Source organism: Populus nigra, chromosome 15, assembly GCF_951802175.1.
Source record: "Populus nigra chromosome 15, ddPopNigr1.1, whole genome shotgun sequence".
Taxonomy (NCBI): domain Eukaryota; kingdom Viridiplantae; phylum Streptophyta; class Magnoliopsida; order Malpighiales; family Salicaceae; genus Populus; species Populus nigra.
Window position 1 is genome coordinate 13806802 of NC_084866.1, and position 26262 is coordinate 13833063.

General features: G+C 33.1%; 4 protein-coding genes across 7 annotated transcripts; 3 read left to right on the forward strand and 1 right to left on the reverse strand.

The window, feature by feature from the left end:
- Positions 1-4310: 4310 nt before the first annotated feature.
- LOC133674798 (beta-amyrin 28-monooxygenase-like) lies at positions 4311-6345 on the forward strand. 2 transcript variants are annotated; one of them, XM_062096049.1, is made up of 4 exons: positions 4907-4992; positions 5090-5316; positions 5464-5651; positions 5889-6345. In XM_062096049.1, exons 2-4 carry the CDS (start codon positions 5151-5153, stop codon positions 6186-6188), a joined length of 654 nt encoding a protein of 217 aa, XP_061952033.1. In that variant the 5' UTR covers positions 4907-4992; positions 5090-5150; the 3' UTR covers positions 6189-6345. The 2 variants fall into 2 exon arrangements, with proteins under 2 accessions (XP_061952032.1, XP_061952033.1); XM_062096048.1 differs by having other exon boundaries at positions 4311-5316.
- Positions 6346-8435: 2090 nt separating this feature from the next.
- Positions 8436-11229, forward strand: LOC133674897 (probable serine/threonine-protein kinase PIX13). The gene is made up of 6 exons (XM_062096191.1): positions 8436-8723; positions 8898-9292; positions 9550-9685; positions 9796-9935; positions 10255-10378; positions 10713-11229. Exons 1-6 carry the CDS (start codon positions 8579-8581, stop codon positions 11057-11059), a joined length of 1287 nt encoding a protein of 428 aa, XP_061952175.1. The 5' UTR covers positions 8436-8578; the 3' UTR covers positions 11060-11229.
- Positions 11230-12805: 1576 nt separating this feature from the next.
- On the forward strand, positions 12806-19127 carry LOC133674193 (probable serine/threonine-protein kinase PBL2). 3 transcript variants are annotated; one of them, XM_062095207.1, is made up of 12 exons: positions 12807-13204; positions 14095-14429; positions 14625-14760; positions 14870-15009; positions 15484-15619; positions 15937-16262; positions 16405-16606; positions 16708-16866; positions 16951-17109; positions 17211-17363; positions 17904-18040; positions 18646-19127. In XM_062095207.1, the coding sequence occupies exons 1-11, from the start codon at positions 13081-13083 to the stop codon at positions 18011-18013; spliced, it is 1980 nt and encodes a 659-aa protein (XP_061951191.1). In that variant the 5' UTR covers positions 12807-13080; the 3' UTR covers positions 18014-18040; positions 18646-19127. The 3 variants fall into 3 exon arrangements, with proteins under 3 accessions (XP_061951193.1, XP_061951191.1, XP_061951192.1); XM_062095208.1 differs by having other exon boundaries at positions 13065-13204; positions 14057-14429; XM_062095209.1 differs by lacking the exon at positions 15484-15619 and having other exon boundaries at positions 12806-13204; positions 15990-16262.
- A 2291-nt stretch (positions 19128-21418) lies between these two features.
- Positions 21419-23877, reverse strand: LOC133673707 (beta-amyrin 28-monooxygenase-like). The gene is made up of 3 exons (XM_062094575.1): positions 22839-23877; positions 22313-22500; positions 21419-21930 (listed from the first exon to the last, which is right to left on the reverse strand). Exons 1-3 carry the CDS (start codon positions 23776-23778, stop codon positions 21631-21633), a joined length of 1428 nt encoding a protein of 475 aa, XP_061950559.1. The 5' UTR covers positions 23779-23877; the 3' UTR covers positions 21419-21630.
- Between the last annotated feature and the right edge of the window lie 2385 nt (positions 23878-26262).

Here is a 26262-nt window from a genome sequence, read left to right on the forward strand (position 1 = left end):
AAACAAAAAGAAGAGAAATCAACAGTAGCAGCAGCAGCAGCGATAACTAATACTTTTAACTCATCCAAAATATATAGTCCATTCTCCCTATGATCTGTTCCAATCAGTTTCTGAAACTGCAGATCTTGTACACATTAAAAGGAAGAAGAAAAAATGACTAAATAATCACCAAAATCACATAATTGACAAATAGAAGCAAGATTCAATTTGAGTTTTGGAATAAGATAAACATTAGAGAGAGACAAGAGAGGTGTGACAACAGAACCAGCACTTGTTAAAGGCAGAGAGTGTCATCAGCAGTCATAACAGGAATGTAGAGCGAAGGGGACACATAGGTGAAAGATGAAGAATCTGGAGACACATGATGTGAAGCATCATAATCCAAAACCCATTCAGAATGTGACATACCTGAAGAATTATGAGGCAACTGACCTATGAAAGGAGAAGAGGACATTGATTGTGGTTGTAAGAAGAGAAACTTCTGAAATTGCTCAGTCAGAGTACTAGGATCGGTGATAGAGCCTGATGAAGCTACTCCAGTAGTATTGTGGTGTGGTGGTTTATAACCATGAGGTGGTCTATGAGCATTAGATTGTGACTGGCTGTCAAGCTTCCAAGCTTGATTCTGCTGTCTCAACTTGAGACACTGAGTCTTTTAATGACCTTTTTGCTTATAAAAACTGCACTCGTCGAACGCAACCCTTGTGTAAGGCTTATTTTGATGATTAAAGAATGTCTTAAATGGTACTGCTAGTACAGAGGGATTCCAAGCAGATAGAATTCCCTTTTTAGAGTAAGATTGAAGACGTATTTTTTCAGCCAATAACACACTGACAACAGAGTCAACAAAAGACAATGGAGAACGATGCAGAATTGAATCTTTAAGTCCTTCAAAATCACTATAAAATACTGTTAAAAACTGTATTAATCGTTGCTGCTCTCTACGATCAATATGGGTATCATATGCCTTTAATTTTTTCGATTCTGTAAGAGTCAATTGATCTCAAAGATCTGTCATAACATAATAAAACTCTTGAATACTCATATTTTTTTGATGAAGAGCTTGTATATCATTCTCTAGTTGATACTGTTTTGTAAAATTTGATTGTGTGAATAACCTTTGCAGATGATCCCAAACCTCCTTTGTTGTCTCATATTTTATAAATTGTGTACCTATAAAATGCTCAATAGAATTGTTGATTCAAGTAATAATATGCAAGGTTCAATAATTTCCTTCAATTTCCAAAACTACTCATTTAGTTTTTAAAGTCAATTTTGTATGCATAGACAATTGAAATAGTTAAATCATTTCAATACATGGTAAATATTAATTTTTTTATTATTATTGATAGAAAATTTAAATATTTTTTTACATCCAAACTTTTCCTATTTTTTAAAATGAAATGTTACTAAAAAGCCTTTTAAGTTAATTTTGATAAATAAAAAAACAATATAAAGATTACCTTTTTAATTAAGAATAAAGAATAGGAATCGGGTAACTATATAGATGGAGAACTGGCATTTCAAAGAATCCTACTTAAAGATTGTGTATGGGATCATAGTAGTAAAAAAACCCAGCAAAGTCAACTATATATACATATAGTATTGTAATTCTAAGCAGAAATTTAGCTAGTTGAGTATTATAAAGAAAATGAAAACAAAAGTAAATGTATTGATAGATCATTTTTAATTTTGTTTACATGTTATCATTTTTTATGGTGAAGAATTTGAAAAACAACTAATTAGATTTTTTCAATTATTTTGAAAAATTAGAGAATTAGAAAACTCGACTTTTTTAAGAATATAATTTTTATTTCTAGTTAATAAACACGTTTTCGCTAGTTTTTTTTTTCAGTCTTGTTGTTTTGCATATATAGACAATTGAAATAAGTAAATCATCTTCATAGATGATAGATTTTAGCTTTTTTATCGTTAATATAAAATCTAAGTATTTTCTTACAAACAAACTTTTTTAGTTTTAAAGATGGATTTAATTATAAAAATATTGTCTTTTTAATTATGTCATTTAAAAAGCGGTTCTTTTAAGTTAATTTTGATTAAAAAAAGAAAGAAAGATTGCCCTTTTAATTAAGAGTAAAGAATAAGAATCAGGAAATTATTAAGATGGAAAGCTGGCATTTCTAAGAATCCTGCTAAAAGATTGTGTGTGGGATCATAATACAGCAAGGTCAACCAGATATATATATTAATCAATTAAATATTCCAAGGTTTTAATATCCTCCACATGCACGTTATTAATTTTTTCCCTTTGAGATTTTGTCCACATAAATAAATACAAATATATAGCTGTGGGATCAACTTATATATATATATATATATATATAAAAGAATGAGAATATTACAAAAACTCAAGAGGTTTCATCTTAGAAATAAAAGGTTTATTTAAAAGGTTTCATCCACATTTAATTCCAAATTTTAATGACAGTACGTAGCAATATGACTTCAATTAGAATTGGGTTTAATTTCGCTAACACTGTATTTTCAAAAGGACCAACCAAGGTAATTCATGATTTACTTAAGCCTACATTTTCTTAAATCTTTTTTGCCTCTATTTGCATCACAATAATGATTTGATAAAAAAAAATCATTTGGATATTTTATTTTCTCTCGAAATGACATATAGATCCAACCACTTAGAAATTAATAAATATATAATGGATAATAAAAAACAAAAAAAACATGATTTTACTTGTAATAAATATTATTAGCTCTTAAATTATTATCAGTAAAATAATTATAAAATACAAAAATACAAATAGAAAGTTTTAACATTTACTTGATAAATTACCTTTTACGAGGTTATTATTATTCAAAAACTGAATATGTTATCTAAAACTCAATAAATAATTTTATATTTTTTACTAATACAACTCTTTAAATAGAAATGATTTAAACTTAAAACTTACACACATATACACACTGAAAATTTTAATTTAATTAGAGAATATGTATATAAATGGTAGTATTTAACTCTAGGTTTTTTATACTTAATATAAAGTCAAATAATCACCAAACCCCAAAAGGTTAAAACTTTTTTTATAAAGCCTTGCCTAATCTCGCAACCTCAAGATTCGTTGTGATAGAATCCTTGCCGCAAGGACTTTCCATTAAACCATTATTAAACCTAGCGATAGAGATAATTAAATCTGCCACAAATCTTTTAGTTGAAGCATGAATACCATATTATTTGATCAGATCGGAGTGGTGGATGTAATCTTGAAAATAATCCCGGCACAAAAACCAAAAGAATAAACAAATTAACAAAATCAGAATGTGGAAACATGTGCCCAAGCTGAACTCATTATTCTGTGCTAGCACCTACTAGTATATAGAGGAGGGATTGGATCCTAATTATTATTTTCCCGCTGATCATGAAGTGGATTTTGTTGCTGAATTATAATATTCCTTATCCTTTGTTTTTTACTATCTTAGCTGGTATCGGAAACCAACTTTCAAGATGGTTTTTTTTTATTGCCATGGTTAGAAGTCCTGGAGGATATGTTCACGGTGAATGCTGGTTTTCAATGGAGGAGGTTCTGCCGTAAAAACATTATGTTGGATGTATTCATGGTAGATGATGGTTTCTAGCTGAGGAGCTTGTGTCCCAAGAATATTATGTTAGATTTGTTTATGGTGGAGGAGGAGGATTTTCATAGGTTTCGTCATAGGAACGTTATGTTAACAGAAGTGTTTGCTGTGAAAGATGATTTTCCAACCAAGTTTTCAAATTCAAGACGAGTTTCTTTCTACTGAAGAATAGAACTTTTTAGGAAAAATAAAATTTTTTCTTAAAATTTTATTTCAACTATGTATAAGGATGATGGTGAGGAATGGTCGTTAGTGTTTGGAAATCCAGGGCAACTTGTATTTTTAAAAAAATTAATTTTTTTTATATTTTAAATCGTTTTAATGTGTTAATCTCAAAAATAATTTTTTTTTAAAAAATATCATTTTAATATATTTTAAAATAAAAAATATTTTAAAAAATAATTACAAATATATTTTTAAACAGAATACTCAAATTGATGTAATTATGATTCATTTTTTTGTCACTAACACATTTATGTTAATTTTTTTTAAATGATCATTACCGACAATCTTAATTAACTTCGTTATTATTTTTCAGCAATTGGATTAGACAAGTGAATTTATAATCCATATTATCAATTTTTATTCAGATATAATAACATGGTGCGAGAAAACAAAAATTGTCATATATTGTGATGTGAATGGTGTATCTAAAACGCAACCTAAAGATTTGTTTTCTACTATATATAGGCCATCCATTAAGAACATGTTGCAGTCTCTACCAAAGAAGCTGGAACATGTTGCAGTACTCTCAAGAAATGGAGACTCTCTATTTCATCCTTCTCCTCTTTGTCCCCATCATTCTCTCCCTCGTTGCCATAATTTACAAGCACAGATACCACGATAAACTCCAAAACCTTCCTCCAGGCAATCTAGGCCTCCCTTTTGTGGGAGAGAGCCTAGATTTCCTGTCAAAAGGATGGAAAGGTTGCCCAGAAAACTTCATATTCGATCGCATTCGGAAATATTCATCAGAAATATTCAAAACAAATCTTTTTCTCCAGCCTGTAGTGATGTTAAATGGTGTTGCCGGAAACAAGTTCTTATTCTCCAATGAGAACAGACTTGTTGAAACATGGTGGCCTGATTTTGTGAACAGGATATTTCCATCTGCAGTAGAAACGTCACCCAAAGAAGAAGCGAAAAGAATGCGTAGGTTTTTCCCTCGATTCTTGAAACCTGAGGCCTTGCAGAGTTATATAGGTACCATGGATATGGTTACCAAAAGACACTTTGCCTCGGAGTGGGGAAACAAAGCAGAGGTGGTTGTCTTCCCTCTGGCAAAAAGCTACACATTCGAGATGGCTTGCCGCTTGTTTCTAAGTATTGAAGATCCCAGCCACATAGCCAGATTTTCCCACCCATTCAACCAAATAACCTCTGGTATTTTTACCATCCCCATTGATTTTCCTGGAACTCCATTTAATCGAGCCATCAAGGCCTCAAAGTTAATCAGAATTGAGCTTTTGGCCATTATCAGGCAAAGAAAGAAGGATCTTGCAGAAGGAAAGGCATCCCCAACCCAGGACATTTTGTCACACATGCTGTTAAGCAATGATGCGGATGGAAAGTACATGAATGAGGTGCAGATTTCTGACAAGATTCTTGCATTATTGATGGGTGGACATGAAAGCACTGCTGCTTCTTGTACTTTCATTGTCAAATATCTTGCCGAGATGCCTCATATCTATGAAGCAGTTTACAAGGGTAACTGTCAACTTTCTCTTCTTGCAGTCTGTCCTGGAATTTTTGACGTTGTTTTGGAGAACCAATGTGCTATAGCTATTCAATAAGTCAATGTTAGATTTTCATTATGACCAGAGCTAACTTGTTTAAATGTAAACAATTTGATAGAGCAAGCTGAGATCATTAAATCCAAAGCACCTGGTGAGTTGTTGAATTGGGATGACATTCAAAAGATGAAATATTCATGGAATGTAGCTTGTGAAACGTTGAGACTCTCACCACCGCTTATTGGTAACTTCAAAGAAGCCATCAAGGACTTCACATTCAACGGGTTCTCCATCCCGAAGGGCTGGAAGGCAAGTCATTTTCTCACTGTAAATCATTTAGTCCTTCAATATATTGTTTTTCCAAGCATATATATACTCTTAGTGGCACATGGGCCTAAATGCCAATTCATTTGTATCAATGAGAATTTATCATAATCTAGAGACTGACTTCTCCCATTTTTTTGTTTCAAGCACTTTTCAATGTCAACCAAGCATTGAGCAGGAGCATGGCCGTGCTAATTTTGAATTGACAAATTGTTCTTGTAGTTGTATTGGAGTGCAAGCTCAACGCATAAAAATCCTGAATACTTTTCTGAGCCTGAAAAGTTCGATCCCAGTAGATTTGAAGGGAAAGGACCAGCTCCTTACACGTTTATTCCGTTTGGTGGAGGACCAAGGATGTGCCCTGGAAATGAATATGCTCGATTAGAAATTCTTGTTTTCATGCATAACTTGGTGAAGAGGTTCAAATTTGAAAGATTGATTCTCGATGAGAAGATAGTATTCGATCCAACGCCAAAACCAGAAATGGGACTTCCAGTTCGTCTGCTTCCTCACAAAGCTTGAAATTAGATGACGCAAAATATCGTCATCATGCTGGCCGGGATGACCTCTTTTAATTTTTCTTCTTCTTGTTAGTCTCCGTTTTTCTTTTTTCTTTTTTTTTTTTAAAAAGTCATAAATAAGAGCGTGTTTGACAGTGTGGTAATGATTACTTTTCAAATAGCTTTTCGTATCGAAATACATACCAATGATGTTTTTTTATTTTTTAAAAATTATTTTTGACATCAGCACATCAAAACGATCCAAAAAATACCAACTGCACTTAATTTTAACAGAAAAAAAAAATTTAAAATTTGATCAAACACAGTTTCAACCGCAGAGCCAAACAGGCTCTAAGTCTATCTTCATTCCCAATGGGACAACCCAACCATTAAAACTTGTATTATTAGTCTACTTGTCAAAAAAATAAATAGATTACAATCCTTTAAATGAGTTTAAAAATCGAACTTACAAGGAAGCAAAATCAGAATTCCTAATCTGATGGGAAAATAATAATAATAATAAAATCTAAAATTAAGGTTAAAAATCCAAAATTAAACTGATGGTCATTTATCATATATTATATCACCTCTCCTGGACATTTAACTGATGGTCATTTATCATACATTATATCATTCTCGTAAATTATTGATCTTATCTCATTATGTAGAAGGCTTTAAATTTGTTCTCGAAATCAGATGCTTCGTTTTTTTCTGGGTACTATTGCCTCTGTTAACAGCAGAGCGGTTCTATTTGGCAACCACAAATTTTTCAGCATAGTTGTGTCTCTAGCAAGTGGTGTATTGCAGCCATGCGGGGAAACAAGGTCACCGAGGACAGAGAATTCCCTGTTTCACCTGATGAAGAGGAACCTTGAGAGCTTCAGGTTTCTTACCAAAAGATGCATCAGCCTTCAAATTGCTTATATGTATCAAGCATTTGTATTTCTCTGGATCAATTAGGAGCTTGTACTTGCGTCCTTGTATACATTCCCCTGATATCCACTGCATTTTTATTTTTGTTTTTATTTTTGTTTTTTTGTTTTTTTTTGGAAAGATATCAAAATACAAATACAAAGGTAAGATAAATGCTATCTCAAGTCATTAGAGATATACTTAATTTTAATATTTTGAAAAATTAATCGAGAAATATGTAAACCAGTGGTATTAGTCTGAACACTTATAATTATAAAAAAAATAATAAAAAATAAAAGCTGAGCCTAATTACCAAAAAGAAAGAAGGCCTTTTACTTGTTGAGGTCTGAGATTGCATGGAGCAAGTTCAGAATAGGGCAACAATTGGACCACCATGCAGGATTCCAAGTTCACAATCCAGCAGTTTTCTTAGAATTGACTGGTGGGTCTAATTATGTTGCTGTTCGATTAAATAGATTGCTACATTTGGTACGTAGTTATTCAAATCAAATGGTGGGTCTAATTCGGTTTTGAAGGAATTTTTTTTTTTTATGAAAGGACTTGTATAAATTGGAGAACGTATTAAAATAAAAAAAAAAAAAAAAACTAATTCTACTCAATCTTTTACCACGAAACAGTATATTGTGAATTACTACAATATATTATAGATGATTTTTACCCTTTACAATTGCAAGGGAGGAGCAAAATGGTATTTTCATGGGTTGAAATGGCATTACAAATTATCTAGGATAAATCAATCTTTTCATGTTTTCATTGTGTAATAAAATTAATTAGTAATTTATCTTTTAAAAACAAAAATTATAACCTATAGGCAAGGGTGTTTTGGGTTTTTTAGTTTTTGTTGAAGAATGTAATTACTTCGCTGCTATCGTTGCACTTTTGTTTTTCTGGAACCTGGATCTAGGGTGTTTTTATTATTTCACTTTGACTTTTATGTAATGGTCAATTATAGTTAGCGGCCTTGACTTTCCTCCACCATCTGGCATTCATCTATTTTATATCATTTAAAAATTTTACTTTATGCTGTGGTAAGACAAATCAAAATGATTAACTACTACTATCGATAGATATGATGTTAAGTACTACTATCGTGTCAGATGAGCTCAGCAACATGTTGTGGAAAGGAATGGAAATTGAAATATATGGAAATTCACCTTCTTTTCTTGACAGAAAACCATTCCACCGGATCTATAAATAATTTTAATCTTCTGACCACCATCCAAACAATAAAAATATTTAATTTAAAATAAAAAAATAACAAACAAGAGTCCACCGGCAATGATAATCATGCTCTTAAGCTGCTGGTTCTGGCGGGTTGGGCCTTTTCTGCTCAATTAAAGCTGACGACTAACCGAAGTTGGTTGTTGGGACCTTAGATTCGATACAAATTGTTTTTATTAGAAATGACAGAAGCCCATCTGCCCTCTCTATGTCAATCATCAAAGAGATTGTTGATTCAACGAAGACACAATTCTTTTGATGGGGATTTGCTGGAGTCGGACTTCTGATAAGTCAAATCCAACCCCTGTTGATCCCCCTCCTCCCTCAGATGCTGCCCCCGCCCCCGCCTTCGCCTTATTCTTTGACCCAGACGCAGCTCCTAGCTCTGTAGGGCATCTTGATGGTTAGTTTCCAACCATTAGTTTAACTCAATCCTGTGATTTATTGCTGTTTTTGGTTTGTTTTTGAAACTGTTAGCACTTCAATCATCTGTTATTCGTAAACTTACTAATGCAATTATCTCATTAGTCAATCCTTCAATTAAAGTTTGGTTTAATAGTGTAAGTAATATAATCAGATGATACATCTTTCGGGGGTAGCAATGTCTCTGGAAGCAGCTGGCTCTCTATGGCAACCACCAATTTAACGACATGGATTTATCAAGCAAGCGATGCTATTGCAGCTATTTGGGGCAATGTCCCTGATGACAACGAATTCCTAGTTTCTGTAGATGATGAGGCCCTTCCGGATGTGGAATCTGGATCAGACTCAAAGTTAAGAGCTTTCACATTTGAGCAATTGAAGGCAGCAACTTTGAATTTTCGTAGCAATATGGTGCTGGGAGAAGGTGGTTTTGGAAAGGTCTATCAAGGTTGGCTCAAGGAGAAGGTAGCATCTCAGGGAACAAGGAAAAGGCCCATTGCTGTCAAGAGATTGGATTCCAAAAGCAAGCAAGGATATCGACAGTGGCGGGTAATTCTGTTTTGTTGTTTATCTCTTAATGTGCCAACCTTTAGGTTTCTTCATTTGCACGTTTAGCTCAGATTGAAACACTTGGTTTGATGGGTCTTTTGCCTTGGTTGATAGATAGCTTAGCTGCTAGTTTCTTTCCAAACTACTTATGATCAAGTCCTGTTTACAAATGCGATATATAAGAATGAAGAAATTGGTAACAACAGTCCTTAGAAAGGGCATAATATACTAATTCGGTAGCCATTTTTCTGGTGCAGACAGAGGTGGGTTTCTTGGCAAGGCTTTCTCATCCTAATGTTGTAAAGCTGTTGGGATACTGTCGAGAAGATGAGGAGCATGTTATTGTTTATGAATTCATGAAAAAGGGCAGCTTAAATTACCATTTGTTTGGAAGTAAGAACAAGCAATGAATTCTAGAGTCCTAGTCTATGATCCCAATCGTGTGTTCTGTAGATGAAATAAACTCATTTAGTTCTCTTGCGCTCCATTTTATACTCATGCAGAGGGCCCTGATCGAATGCTTTCGTGGGAGACAAGGCTTAAGGTTTTAATAGGAACGGCTCAAGGCCTTGCTTACTTGCATACAATGGAGAAACCGATAATTTTCAGAGATTTCAAGACCTCAAATATATTGCTTGATGAGGTAAAGTTCTTTATAATCTGCATTATCAACCAAACACGGTATGACAAACTCATTCAGTAAAGGCAGTTTCATGATGCGAATATTTTCTCACCATTTTTACCTGAAAGTTTTGCTTCATGTTGATCTATTTTCTTAAAAAATCCCCTTCCCTGCAAAGTTCAATCTTAACCACTAGCAACTGTGATTCGCCCTGTCATTGGTGGCAAAGGGAAATGCCGAACGAGTAAAGTCTTGCTTGAGAGTTGGAAAAAATATTTAAGAAGGTATTATAATATGATTCATAAGACATTAAGTTCCTTCTACATCAAATCTTCTGCAGTCTTACACTCCAAAGTTATCGGATTTTGGCTTGGCAAAATGGGGACCTGCAGACGGTGAATCGTATGTATCAGGACATGTTATGGGCACAATTGGCTATGCTGCTCCTGAGTATGTTGCTACAGGTAATTTAGTTGTTTATTTCTTAACTGGGATGCCTCAATGACTGAATGATGTTTCGCTTTACAGTTCATTCAAACTTCCAATCTCAATTTATAACATTGTAATTACTCTAAAGCAGTTCACCACAACAAAATTCAATTATAATGGCATTTTATCAAGTCTTTAACGGCATGTTTCTTTATTCTTATTACAATTGTTATAACTATGTATCTGTAATGACAGTTTACTCAAACTCGCTAACGAACAACTGCTACTAAAATCCCATTTCATAGTAGTGGTTGATTGAAAACATGCTATCAGAATCTACCCTAACATTGATTCTATTTGATTGATCAGGGAATTTGTATCTGAAGAGTGATGTGTATAGTTTTGGAGTTGTTTTGTTGGAGATGCTAACAGGCTTACGAGCATATGATAAAAGCCGTCCGAGTCAGCAAATAAATTTAGTGAACTGGGTTAGACCATTTCTATCAGATAGAAGAAAGGTGAGAAATTTTATGGACCCCAGGTTGGATGGAAAATACCCAGTAAAACAAGTTTTACGAATAGGTCGACTTGCTGTTAGATGTCTTCAGGCGGTACCCCTTTTCCGCCCGTCAATGAAAGAAGTTGCCGAGACCTTGACAAAGATTGGAGCTCGATATAACAGCACTAAGGATGAACCAGAAGCCTTGTCGACATGATCACTATTATCCTCTAGTTTATAATTAGAACAGGATGCAGATGAAGCACTTCCATAAAGTTTCTGTACAATCAATTAATCAAGGAATTCTTTTCGACTCCGGCACTGAATAGTCCATTAGTTATTCCGGAGCGAAGAAATAATTATGTCTTTTTATTCTCCTTCTTGTTTGGTTCTACTGTGTATTGCGGTGAGTGTAATTCTTTAATGCGTTACTCTTTGACCGTAATGAGCTGTAGTTCAACTCATATTAATGCATGTCCTCCTTGTCCCAGTTGCGTACTTGATAATATGGCTGATAATGTTTTTGCAAAAATATTTTTTAATTGAAAATATATTAAAATATATATTTTTTTTATTTTTGAATCGCATTATCAAAAGTTAAAGTTATAACCTCTGCTTTGTAAAAATAAATAAATAAAAAGTTTAAGTGGAATTATTGGAGGCACAACCAGAAATTAAAGGAGAATAAGATTGGAAAATGATAGGACTAACCTAGTATTAGTCCCCAATGTAAGGACTATGGACACCACTTATCTCCACATTGGTATGATATTGTCCACTTTGGGCCTAAGCCCTCATGGATTTGCTCTTGGGCTATACCCAAAAGGCCTCATACCAATGGAGATATTTGTCCATCCTTATATACCCATGATCCTCCCCATTTCTAGCCAATGTGGGACTTTGGTTGTATACCCAACAATCCTCCCCTCAAACAAAGGACCACCGAGCCTCCCCTCAAACCGATCATTCATCCATCCACTCTCAACCAACCAGGATTCTTCATTCTCTACTTCACCGTGTTGGGGTCAGGACACGTCCATGAAGCATCCGGAGAGCACTACCTGACTTGAGAGTTTGCTCTTTCTAGGTCAGCTCCTCTTCACCGTGTTGGGATCAGGACACGTCCATGAAAGGAGCACACCGCCTATCCAATAGAGCTGATCCATGGATTACATCGTGATTGGGGGCCCACCACCTTCTGTTCGGCATTCCGAGGATTCATCCATCATGGCTAACTCCGGGGCCTGGCTCTGATACCACTTGTAAGGACTATGGACACCACTTATCTCCACATTGGTATGATATTGTCCACTTTGGGCCTAAGCCCTCATGGATTTGCTCTTGGGCTATACCCAAAAGGCCTCATACCAATGGAGATATTTGTCCATTCTTATATACCCATGATCCTCCCCATTTCTAGCCAATGTGGGACTTTGGTTGTATACCCAACACCTAATCTGCGATCCTTTTTCTGTATAGAACACACGATTTATATCTTTAACCAAGAATTATCTGGTTGAAGATTTGTTTAAAAAAATGTGCCAAAGTCTTTTCTCAATCAGGTCCCCTTCTAACAGAAAATGGGAGGTCACTGCAGCAAGCATTTGAGTAAAATCTCATTGCAATTACATGTTAATTATAATGCATTTCAAGCAATTATATATACTATACATGCATAGCAGCATTTATTTATTAAAAAAAAAAACCTTGACATTTTTTAAATTTTTTTATGGAATAACTGTATATATAAACTACATCGAATGCTTTTTATTTTTTTGTTATATGTAATGGCTATATATAACCTAAATATACATAAAATATTTTTAATTTTTTCTTGTAAAATATTAAAATCTTAAATATATATTTTTTTAATTTCTCAGGTCGACCATACTTGGCCCTTATCCAGCTCTACCCCCGGCCCTAGTTTAATATCTATGGTTTCGAAACATTGAATTGGTGGATGTATCGATCGAAAAAGGAAACTCTCAGTGTTGGAAAAGTTGAGGTGCTTCCAAGCAAGTGCGCGGCACTTGCCTCGAAGAAAGTATACACGTCTAGAAAGACTTCTCTGGTTGAAAATGCTTGAATAAAGATGAAATTATATCTGTAGTCATTGAAAAAATCAACACGTCATTGCAGAAAACGTAGTATCCACATAAGTCTAAACAAAATCTGTTCTCTAGACCTTCTCTGTTTCTCTCTAATCCTGCAGGTCATCACTGATTCTTGTAAAGACGGATGGGGATTCACTGGAATTGTCTTGCAGCTCATACTTTAAGTCGAACTTCCGTTGCTGCCCCAGTTCCAGACCTAGACTCGGACTCGGACTCCCCTCGTGATTCCATCTTAAAACTGGTTGATGGTTAGTTTATCATCATATATAGATTAATTTATGGTATCTTGTCATTGATGCACGTGATTTATGTTCTTCCTTTTGTGCTTCCTTAACTTAGTATTTGCACCTGGCCTTGTTCATTTTGTTCGTGTTTTGAGAGATATCTCATTTCACTCTTTCTTTTTTTCTTTACATATTAATTGCATAGATTTAACAATGCCTCAGGATATGCAGAGTCCCTAACGCAACCTGAACCAAATAGATTAGGAATCAAAGAGAATAGGAAGACAAAATTTGCCAAAAGGGCTAGATAGACCATATCCACTCTGTTTATTCTCAATTAAAATATAATCTGCCAAAATCTCCTCCATAAAAGAGGTCTGCAATAGCTTAAATAAGTCAATCTTCGACCTCAGCCAGAAAGGAAAAAAGAATCCTAGACATATAGGAAAATTAAAAGTCAAAATAAAAAATTAATTAGGAAAAAAACACAAACTAGAAAAAAAAGGCATCTTCAAGGCCTAATTTGAAGGTCTTCCTGACCTTGGCTGAATGTAGCAAGCCGACTCACTCTAGAATAGAGCATGTGGAATCTCTTGAAAATTTGAGGACAATACAATCGTGGGATCAAAAGTTATGCTCATTTCCATCAAATAGGTTGTTTACTGCTGCTAGACCTCTTCTTGAACTTGAACCTGTTCATCTCATCCATAAATGTGTTTGTTAAGCTTTAATTGTAATGGATTCATATCTGACTGTTGAGATCCTCCTGTATCAGTCCCCACCCAATTGAATGCTGGGATTCATATATAATTCTATGCCAATAAGTTTTTGAATAATCTAAGTCTAATAGCAAGTCCATTTTTATCTCTGCACAAGGCCTCAAATCCTATCTCAGAATTTGCTCTTGTAATCAGTTGATGCATCTCCTATGGATTCCGCTGAATACAGCTGCTGTTTCACAATGGTAACTGCCTGTATTTCAACATGGATGTCTAATGCACCTCTTTCGGGTGAGAACAACGTAATACTTGGTGCATTAGACAATTCAAAGTTGAGAGATTTCACATATGAAGAGTTGAGGGCAGCGACCTTCAACTTTAGTATGAATCTGCTGATTGGAAGGGGAGGTTTTGGCAATGTCTACAAGGGTTGGCTCAAGGAGCAGATGCCAGCTAAGGGTGCTAGGAACCGAGCAATTGCTGTCAAGAGATTATCTGGACGCAGCAGACAAGGATATCTAGAATTTGCGGTTTGTTTGTTTTTATTGACCTTATAATTCACTCTTCAATTATATACGAATCCATTAACTCGTATGATGTCCAGCAGCATGATTAATTTTCCCTATATAAACTGAATCCATGTAGTAAATTACCCTTGAAGTGCTTACGGTAGTCAGGTAACAAACCGTTTGTCCTCTTACTTGCCATATCATTTATTGGTACAGACAGAGATCAGTTTACTGGGAATGGTGTCTCATCCGAACATTTTGAAGGTTTTGGGTTTTTGTCGTGCAAATGAAGAGAAGATCCTTGTCTATGAATACATGCAAAAACACGGCTTAGACTACCATTTATTTTCCAGTAAGGAGAAAATCTTATTATTCTCAATTTGGAGTTGTATACTACAATATCAAACTCAACGGGTACCACCTTATTTTTGTTCCTAACACACATGTTTCTCCTGTTACAGAGAAACCAGAACGAGTACTTTCATGGGAAATTAGGCTTAAAATCGCGATAGAAATTGCTGAAGGACTGTCTTACTTGCATACATTAGAGCACCCAGTAATTTTCAGAGATATGAAGCCCTCAAATATACTACTTGATAAGGTAAATTCTGTATGATTTTTCAAATAGCATGCAGTAACATATAGAAAGGTCACCCAGTTCAGACAAAACAATAGTTTCTTGATACATCTTTTCAGTGAGATTACTTCTACTGACCATGTTTGCATAACAAAACTTTACATTTCTGCTAGTGCTTCTGTTTGCTTGCTAGTGCCAACATCACTGCATATTCACCTGATTGTTTCTCTGTGTACATTTATCATATCTCTCTGCATCTATATTTCTGCTATTGTCTTGCTTTTGTTTTCCTCCTTTACCTAGTTTTCATGGTTGAGTCATTTATTTCCACTGATGCGTCATGACTTTTCTAGCAATTTTGGCAATCTGAAGAACTGATTAATGTTGTAAGCATCACGTTATTGGTACAATTATTCATGACTCAGCAATTGAAAAGAAACTGTTGGATTATCTTTCCAAAATGGAAATCTACGCTACCTAACCCCAATGTTTCTCTAGTCCTATACTGCGAAGATAGCAGACTTTGGACTGGCAATCCAAGCACCTGCACCCTTGAGAGAGCATGATGAATATATACAAGAAGATAGAATTGTTGGCACATATGGTTATATGGATCCTCTTTATGCTCAGACTGGTAATTTCTTGTACCTTGCGTACTTGTAAGATTTATTTATTTATTTAGATAAAAAAAGCAACCACAGAGCAAAAGCACCGAACAAAATTCAGTAATCAGTACAATTATACGAAGGGAATACAGAACAAAACAAGTATTAACAATGAAACTGCCGATTAATGCAAAGAATTTAATTAATGATATTTTTATGATTGGATTTTGTTCTGGGCAAAGCTCCTATGCCAATTTGTCTCGATCTTCTTAACTTGTTAATTATTAACTTCTGCTAACTGCTAAGCTTTGTCATGACATTGATTTTATCGAATTGGTTTGGTTAGGGGAGTTGTGTGTGAAGAGCGATGTTTATGGCTTTGGTGTTGTTTTGGTTCAGCTGCTAACTGGTTCAAGATTAACAAAAAATATCAATGATGATCAAACCGTGGGGGAATGGGCCGAGAAATATCTAAGTAATAGATTCAGGTTGAGAGGCATAATGGACTCCAGGTTGGAGGGGAAGTATGTTACTGGGCAGGCTTCAGAAATAGCAATGCTTGCTCTGAGATGTCTCGTTCGTAACCCCAAATTCCGTCCATCAATGAAAGAAGTTGCCGAGACACTAGAGAAGATCAAAACTCGTGCTTATAACCAGAAACATCTTGTCATGGTATGTATCGGGTACCTGCTCGGGCTTCCCTTTTTGATATGTTTTAAAACATTATATGTACATATACGAACTTTCAAATAAAAATCATAGCCAGCATAATTTTCCAATTTTAATTTCACTTTTTATGGATCTTAATTTGAAGTGTGGGAAGTGCCATAAAGCTGGACACTACACCAGGTCTTGTGACAAGATCAGTCATGTTGGAGGGAATTCAAAGCTTCCAAATGCAAGTGAAGCAATAACAGAGAAGAGGACTTCTTCCACACAATCAACCGTCCAACAAGACTGCCAAAGGAGTGAGGCCAGTAGTGGTGTTGTAACAAAGACACTTCAAACAACTCCCAGTAAGTGAAGTGCTTCGGAAAAAAAACTAGAATTTGATCGATTCTATTCATTTGATTAATTACTTCAAATTAACTTTGTGTGACCGTTGGTCTTATTGGAGGCAATTCAAACGTACTAGATGCAAGTAATGGAACGAGCAATGAGAAGACTTCAGCAACTCAATCACCTCATCGCCAGCAAGGAAGCAAAAGGGATGAGGCAAATCGCGTTGGTACCAACAAACCTAGGAACAATCATCTTATAAGAAAAACAACTGCCGGTAAGTAGTGCTGTGTTTTGAAAGATAACTTCCCTTGAATTATATTTCAAGTAGTTTTATTTGACATCTTGTAAAAATGGTCAGTCGGAGGTGATTCGAAGGTACTTGAAGCAAGAAATACAACAAAAAAGGAGAAGACGACTTCTTCTAGATTGACTGTCCAACAAGGTAATACAAGAAAGGAGGCAAATGGTGTCGCTACCAGCCCATCTTGTAACAACGGTCCTAAAACCAAAATTCCCAGTAAGTTCTCTATTTTGAAAAATAATTAAAAACAGCAATTAAATTTCCTCAACTTAATAGTTTAAACTGAGATCTTGTAACAATGATCTTGATCGATGGAGGGAATTCAAAGCTACTAAATGCCACTGATGCTATGAAAAAGGAGAAGATTTCTACGACCAAATCAATTGTCCAAAAAGGTAAAAAGAGAAATGAGGCAAATGGGGTTGGTACTAGCACACCTCGTACCAAAGGTCATGGAAAAATAACTACAAGTAAGTAGTATATATTGAAAATTAACTGCAATGGAATTGTATTCAGTTTTTTTTTTTTTTGGTAAATTGCACTAACTTAGTGATTCTTGGAGAGTAATATATAAACTATTTTTAAACCTGAAACAATAATTTAATGATTTTGTGATATAATATCAAAACATTAATAATCAAGAGGGTTAGGACTTTGAAAATCTTACGAAATTAAACAGTAATGATAACTTTATATAAATTAAAAAATTAAAAAAAATATTTGAAAGGGTTTCGTAGAAAATAATATACTCATTTTTAGTATCTTAAAATTATAGAAATGAGAAATTTTCTTATGTGCCTAAAATGCTCATAACCTTAATTAAGGTGATTTTGGTTATAAATGAAATAGGAATTGTGTGATATTTTCTTCAACAAGCAGCGGTTTTTGTCAAATTTTAAATTTGTTGAGTTATCTATTATTTTGCAGTAATTCAGAAAGTTTATTGCAATTTATCTTTAATTTTAATATTTTAAATTGCCGTCTTTTCTTACTATATTTTCCTGTTTTAGGCAAGTCAGAGCTATCAAATGCAAGTAACGTAGCAAGGAAAGTGAAAGCTTCTGTCCAACAAGTTAACGAAAGGAACGTGGCAGCTGATGGTGGTATCTGCATAAAATAAACCAAAAGAAGAATGTATATAAGAATGGTATGCCACCGCTGTCTTCTGCTAGCTTGCCGCTACTGATTCTTCTTCGGCTCTTGTTGTCGTGAACTTCTGCCTTGATTATTTTTATGTTTTAAAAAAATTATTTTTTATTTTTTAATTTCAATTAATATTTTTTTATTATTTTTAGATTATTTTAATACGTTAATTTTAAAAAAATAAAAATTATTATTTTAATATATTTCTAGAAGAAAAATATTTTGAAAAGCAAATGCTAATTGCAATCAAACTTCCAAACGGGTTTTTTTCATATAGTATGCCTGTTCTGACTAGCATTTGTGTTGTTTAACTTATGGCGTGTTTGGCAGTGTGGTTGCGAGTGCTTTTCAAATAACTTTTCGTGTCAAAATGCATGTCAATGATATTTTTTTATTTTTTAAAAATTATTTTTGACATCAGCACATCAAAACGATCCAAAACGTACAAATCATATTAAATTTTAGTAAAAAAAAAATTTTCAATTTTTTTGGGTTACTCTCCAATTAACATGATGGCTAAAAGAGATTCGAATGATTTTCTCTGATGATTTACTCCTAGAAATGATGCATTGTTAAATGATAATGATGAGTTCATATTATCTTGAACAGTGTCCAAACGAAAGGCAAGTGGACTGCGTTTCACAAAGCTTGAAATTAGATGATGCAAAATCTCGACATCATGCTGGCCGGGATGACCCCTAGATGACACATTTTAACTGGCTTTAAATTTGTTCTCGAAATCAGATGCTTCGTTTTTTCTGGGTACTATTGCCTCTGTTAACAGATGGTTCTGTATGGCAACCACAAATTTTTCAGCACAGTTGTCTCTAGCAAGTGGTGTATTTGCAGCCATGCGGGGAAACAAGGTCACCGAGGACAGAGAATTCCCTGTTTCACCAGATGAAGAGGAACCTTGAGAGCTTCAGGTTTCTTACCGAAAGATGCATCAGCCTTCAAATTGCTTATATCTATCAAGCATTTGTATTTCTCTGGATCAGCATGCACTTGCTGTCCTTGTATTCCCCTGCTATCCGCTGCATTTCGTGTCAATCAAAGCCAGTGTCTCACAAAATGCAAGTTCCTTTTTTGTCTTTTGAAAAGATACCAAAATGCAAATGCAGAGGTAAGATAAACGCCCTTAGTTATTAGCAAGAAAAGGATGAAGCGTGATGATAAAAGGCTGAAACGTGATGGTAAAAAGTTTAAAATTTACACATCAAGTTTTGAGTTCGAGTTAGGACGTGTATTTCTTATAAAAATCTGGAATAGTCAGAATTTTACTCACTCACCTGAGTCCATAAAATATACTTTCTAAAAAATGAAGTTTCTTCAAATCCAAAAAAATAAAAGAAAAGGATGAAAGCTAGGCCTAATTTTCGTTCAATGTGCCTTTTACTTGTTTGAGGTCTGAGATTGCTTGGAGCAAGTTCAGAATAGGGCAACAATTGGATCACCATGCAGGATTCCAAGTTCACAATCCAGCAGTTTTCTTAGAATTAACTGCTGGGTCTAATTATGTTGCTGTTCGATTAAATAGATTGCTACATTTGGTACGTACTGAGTCAAATTAAATGGTGGGTCTAATTCGGTTCTTAATTAAAATGAAAATAAAAGTAAAAAAAACTAATTCTACACTGTGGATTACTTCTGTGCACCGATGATTTTGTCGCCTGCAGTTGCAAGGGAAGCATTGAGTTTCAGGGGTAAAATGGTATTTCCATTTATTTCATCCATCTCTTCTATTTCTAATTTCTAACCAAACGTTCGCATGAATGTTATTATGACGTGATTAAAACTGCCTTTGATTAGGAGTGGGAAGGTTGATTTGACCCGTATCCAAATACATGATTTGATTTAAAAGTAAATCACAAGGTGTTTGTTTTTTTCTATTCAACTCGTGTTTTAAAATATTTTTTATATAAAAAAATTTTAGATTTTTATATAATTTTTTATGAAACATGTTGATGTTATAAATAAAAATAATATAAAAAATATTATTTTAATACATCATAAATTTAAAAACATTTTTGCAAAAACATTTTTCATCACATTACTAATTACACATTTGGAGATTATTTATTTTTATAGGTCACCTGGTTTTGAAGTTTTTTAAATATATTAAATTAATATTTTTCAAGTGTTTTATAATAATTTAAATATAATGATGTTGAGGATTAAAAAAATTAAAAACAATAATTTAATATATTTTTAATTTAAAAAATGTTTGAAAATATGTTATTTTTTAAAATATTTTTTATTTAAAAATATATTAAAATAATATATTTTATTTTTAAATTTTATTTTTGATAGACATAGTACATTATTGATTACTATCACCATCTCAAACAATCCCGGTAATATTCAAATAATAAAAAAATTTAATTTAAAATAAATAAAAAATAACAAACAATAGTTCAGGCAATGATAAACATGCTTTTAGTCCAGTCCAGATGACGACTAACCAAATTTGGTTGTTGGGACCTTAGTTAGATATTTTTATTCTCCTCCTTGTTTGGTTCTACGGTGTATTGCGGCGGTGCAATTCCTTAATGCGTTAGTTCAACTCATATTAATGGCCTTCGTGTCCGAGTTCAACTCTTTACCCGCCTCCCATTTTTTTCCCTCCTAGAAAAGCGAAGAGAAAAACGAAGGGAAAGAAATGAGCCACGTCGCTAACAGAGAAGCAAGCAAGCATCAAGGAGCTCTCAGCCCACTTTAGTTGAATGCCAACTGTGTAGGTGAGTATGACATTTATTATAATTAATATTTTTTTAATATATACACATATGTTGATATTAACATAAAGCACGTGTGTGTGTATTATTTTATAGTTTAATGATTTGATATAAAAACACACACTTCAAATTTATATATTAGTTAATTTATTTTTTATTTATATTATCAAAATTATCTAGATTCATCGGCTCCGGTCATGTCAAAGACAGGAGTCTCGGATTTTTACTCCTTCTCTGAGAATGCTTGTATAGCATTGACTTTTCTCCACCCATCCGGCATTCATCTATTTTATATCAAATCAAAATGTAGAACAAATCAAAATGATAAATTATTAGCTCTGCAATATGAAGCTCAGTAATTGTTTCTATCGTCTGATGACTTTTATTGTAAAGTTGAGATTAATAATTAATATTATTTATTTTTATGTTCCAATACCAAATTTTTATTAAGATCCCCCAAAATGTATGGTGGGATCCTAGAATTATTTTTCGTCTCATAAATTATTTTAGAAAATCATCTTGAAATTAAGCTTTTAAAACTCTGTTGTGGAATGATTTTCATTGTAAAGTTATTTATGAATGTCAAAATTACTGATTAATAATATGTTAAACATTAAATTTAAAATGCAGCAATATAAAGAAAGATCAACAAGGGAATAACAGGAATTAAATAAATAAACACAAGGAAATAAAACTAGATGATATGATACAAAAAGAGAAAATAAAAGTGATGGATGAAATAAATATCAGCTGGACAAGAGTGAATTAAAAATAAAAAATAACGATTAATGACAAAAAAATTTGTTTTTCCCTTTACTTGCAAGTACAGATAACCCGGGGGAGGGGGGGATCTGGTTCTCTAAGGTCTGTGAGGAAAGAGGCGAATGGGAACTCCCTTTTCAGGTATTGGCATCGGACTAAACATTACCTTCTCTTCTGCAACAAATTTATCAAACTTGAACCTTTTCACCAGATTGTGCATGAAAATAAGCATTTCTAGGCGAGCAAACCCTTGTCCAGGGCACATCATGGGTCCTCCACCAAATGGAACAAATGTGTAAGGAGCTGGTCCGGTCCCTTCAAATCTGGAAGGATCGAATCTTTCGGGTTCTGGGAAGTATTCTGGATTTCTATGCGTCGAGTTTGCATTCCAATACACCTGCATGCATGCCCACAAAGAAAACTTTTGATGAATGATTATGACTGTTGAATGTCGGCTTCATCAGCATAATTGTCAGCGTAGTAATGAGCCTCTGACTTTGACAGTCAAATTTTGATGTTGCTAGATCCTTGGACCAATCAATAACCACTAATTATAGTATAGAGTCTTACTGCATCAGCTAACAACATTGTCTTTTAAAAAACTAATGACTCATTCTTAATTTTATATGTTATATATTTATTTATTTTACCTTTTTGGGATTTAGGTAGCTATCATTTGTAAATTCATTTTAGAGTAGTCGTTGATGATAAACTTGGAAAACGATAAGCATAAAGAAAAGGAAAGAGAACACACAAACAACAGTTAGAAAAAAACCTACCTTCCAACCCTTCGGAATTGAGAAACCATTGAAATCGAAGCCATGGATGGCTTCTCTAACATTAGGAAAGGTTGGACAAAGTCTCAACACTTCACGAATTGCATTCCAAGAATATCTCATCTTTTGAATATCATTCCAGTTTAACAACTCATCGCCAGGAGCTTTGGTTTCAGATATCTCCATTTGCTCTATTGACAAGAGAAATTAAGAAAAAAAAGTCAAACAATATTTTGCTCACCATTACACATCAATCAATGAAAGCCCATCAATATTTAATCAAAGAGACTATACTGTGAGGGGGGGAAATCATCTTATTTTAAAAAATTAAATTGTTAGATGATCAAATAATTAAGATCTCAACATAGAATATTAAGCTATTAAGAGAAACTTGATGGATGATTTTATATTATTATTTTCACCTATTAATACAATTATAAACAAAATTATATGTAACTCAATTATTGGTTACAGTTTTTTATATAAAGATATTTGTAAGGAAGAGTATGGAGTTATGAACAACACGTACCTTTGTAAACTCCCTCATAAATATGAGGTAACTCAGCAAGATACTTGACAATGAATGCACAAGCTGCACTGGTGCTCTCATGTGCACTGGCTAATAGTGCAAGAATTGTGTCAGCAATGTTTAGCTCACTCATAAATGCTCCCTTCTCATCGCATGCCAACAGCATGTGTGACAATATATCTTGCTTGGGTGATGCCTTTCCCTCTGCTAGATCTTTTTTTCTTTGCTTAATAATCGCAAAAAGCTCTGTTCTAATAAAGTTTGCGGCCTTGATGGCACGGTTGAGTGGAGTTCCAGGTAAATCAATTGGGATAGAAAAAATACCGGAAACTACAAGGTTAAATGGGCTAGCAAGTTTTGCAATGTGGTCGGGGTCTTCAATACTAAGAAACAAGCTACAAGCTAACCCAAATGTAAAGCTCTTTGCCAGAGGGAACACAACCACAACTTCTTTATTTTCCCATTCTGATGCAAAGTGTCTTCCGGCAACCGTATCGAAGATGCCAACGTATCTCTTCAAGGCATCAGGTCTCAAAAATTCAGGGAGCAAAGTGCGCAGTCGATCAACTTGTTCAATGAGTGACCTCTGAACTGAAGAGGGAAATATTTTGCACACAAAGTCTGGATACCAAGCTTTAAGAACCTTGTTCTCATTGGAGAACAAGAACTTGTTACCTGCAGCACCACACAAAACTGCTACAGGCTGACAGAAAAGGTTTGTTTTGAATACTTCTGATGCGTATTTAGCTTTACGGTCAAGGAAAAACTTTTGAGGATGGCCTTTCCATCCTGTCAACAAGAGCTCAAGGGTCTCCCCAATATAAGGGAGGCCTGAACTGCCAGGAGGAAGGTTAGGGTGCTTGAATTTTGATCTATGTTTGTGAACGATAATGGAAATGAAGAAGACAGCAAAGAGGAGGTTGAGGTAAAAAATTTCCATTGTTTACGTTCTCTTTTCTTGTGCGTGTGTGCTAGAGGATATGTGCTGTATATAATGAATTGGATAGATAAGAGAATGACGCTGAACAAACAAAATAGAAGTAAGAAATTAAGACTGGGAGGTAGATCAAGGCCCTTGGCTGGCTCAAGGGGTGGAAGCTTTATGGGAATGAAAAATAAAAAATAAAAAATATATTTACGGATTTGTTTAGCCACCTTTAATTCGGTATTGAGTTTTAATTTTTTAATTTTAAATTAATTTTTTAAATATTTTTAAATCATACTTTTGATATATGAAACTATGAATATTAAAATAAATTTTAAAAAAATAAAAAAATATATTATTTTAATATATTTTTAAATAAAAAATATTTTTAAAAAATAAATATCCTACTTCTAATCGCCACATACCAACGTTATCAATTCCGTTTCGGTAAGTGTTTCATTTTTTTAATTGAAATGAAATGTTTCAGTTTCGAAGTGTTTCGGCGTGCCGTTTTGGGGTTGTACTGTTCATATATATATATATATATATATAATTGAACAAGCATAATTCAAATTGAAGATAAATTAATTATAAATTATGCAATACAAACACAATGCCAAACGAATCTAATTTCAAAATTTAAAATATTTCAAAATAGTCAAGATTAAATAGATCTTTAACTTAAAGTAATTCAACTTAAACAAAATATCAAAATATTATGAAAGTAAAATGTTTTAACACAAATATTTTAAATATAAAGTTAGGTCAATGTTATCAAGGCTAATGGAATTTAAAGCATTTCTTATTTTGCTCAAATTCCTATAAAGTATAAATATGAAAAAAAACAACATGAATATAAACCATATATATTAGTGATAAATCTAATTTTAAAAAATTAATATCATTGTTAATGAAAATAATAATAATAATTTTCAATATTATTATTAATATCATTGTTATTGAAAATAGTAATGAAAAAGAGTTTTTTATACTTTGGTGGTTTAATTAATTAAATTGAACAAGGTTCAATTTAATTCAATGGCTTTTCAAGAGCGCAACAGAACATGTGGAATGAAATCAGAATATTCCGGCTGAAATTTAGCTAAAAATTCCGGAACGGACCAAGATTTAAAATAAAATAAAAATTGTTCCGTTTTGTTTTGTTTTTTGAATTGGTATGAAATATTTCAGTCATTCTAAACGAAACAGAATGAAATTGACAATCTTACCACATACATGACAACATGGATAGATACTTTTAAATTTGTTCCTTGACTTTAAATACTTTATACGAAGCGAAAAAGATCTTCATATTCAAATTAAAAATTATATTTTATTATTATTTTAAATTAATATTTAATTATTTTTTTAAAAAAATAAATTTTAAAATTGGTTAAGGCGAAGGGAACAAATGTGTGGTGGTAGAGGAACCACACAAATTGTTCTCAGGCGGGTTTCAAAAGTTACAAACTTACAAGCATGTCCATCACAAAAGTCAATTTTCTCCTCTTATGGCGAGCACTGCTTTTTTTAGTGCGGCGCACCCAGAACTTATCGGTGGCTCGTGTGGTGGTAGAGGATAGATTGTGCGGTTCTGATGGATTATTCTCTCCTTCTTTACTCTCTTTTCCTTTTGGTAAATTACACAAGCTGCCTTCTATTTATTTCTTTTTACAATGTGATTTTTTTTTCAATTTTTTTTATATTTTTTTTTAATTTTATTTTAAATTTAATTTTCATTCTTTTTATTTCTATCTATTTTGCTGCTTTTCTTTATCTTTTATAAGTTAGATTTTTTTTTTAATCTCATCCTCATCATTTTATTTTATTTAGTTTTTACTTTAAATTTGATTCTCATTGTTTTGATTGTTTTTTATTTTATTTCTATCATTTTCCTAATTTAATCTTATTTTTATTTTATCCTTCAACATTATAAATTGCAATTTAATATGAACTTGATAGATGTCGCCTCAACTTAATTCTTTATGTCGTGAATGGTTAAAGTTACCTAATGAGCAATTAATAATATATGAATATTATCAAAACATATATGAAACTCGCCAAGATCTAACCTAAAATATATATTTATATTATATAAATATATTTTCAAAATATTTATATTTTTTAATACAATATAATATATACATATATTGATATTAACTTAAAGCACATGTATATATATAATATTTATTATTTAATAATTTAATAATTTGATATAGAAACACAAAATTCAGATTTATATATTAATTTATTTATTATATTATCAAAATTATAGAGATTTATCTACTCCGGTCATGTCTTTGACATGAGCCTTGGATTTTTTAGTTTTTCTTAGAGAATGCTTGGATAGCCTTGACTTTCCTCCACCCATCTGGTATTCATCTATTTTATATCATTTAAAAATTGTACTTTATGCTGTGTAAGACTAAAATAAAAAATCCATACAAAAAATAAAATAAACTAATTTAAAATAAAATAAAATTAAAAAATAATGTACAA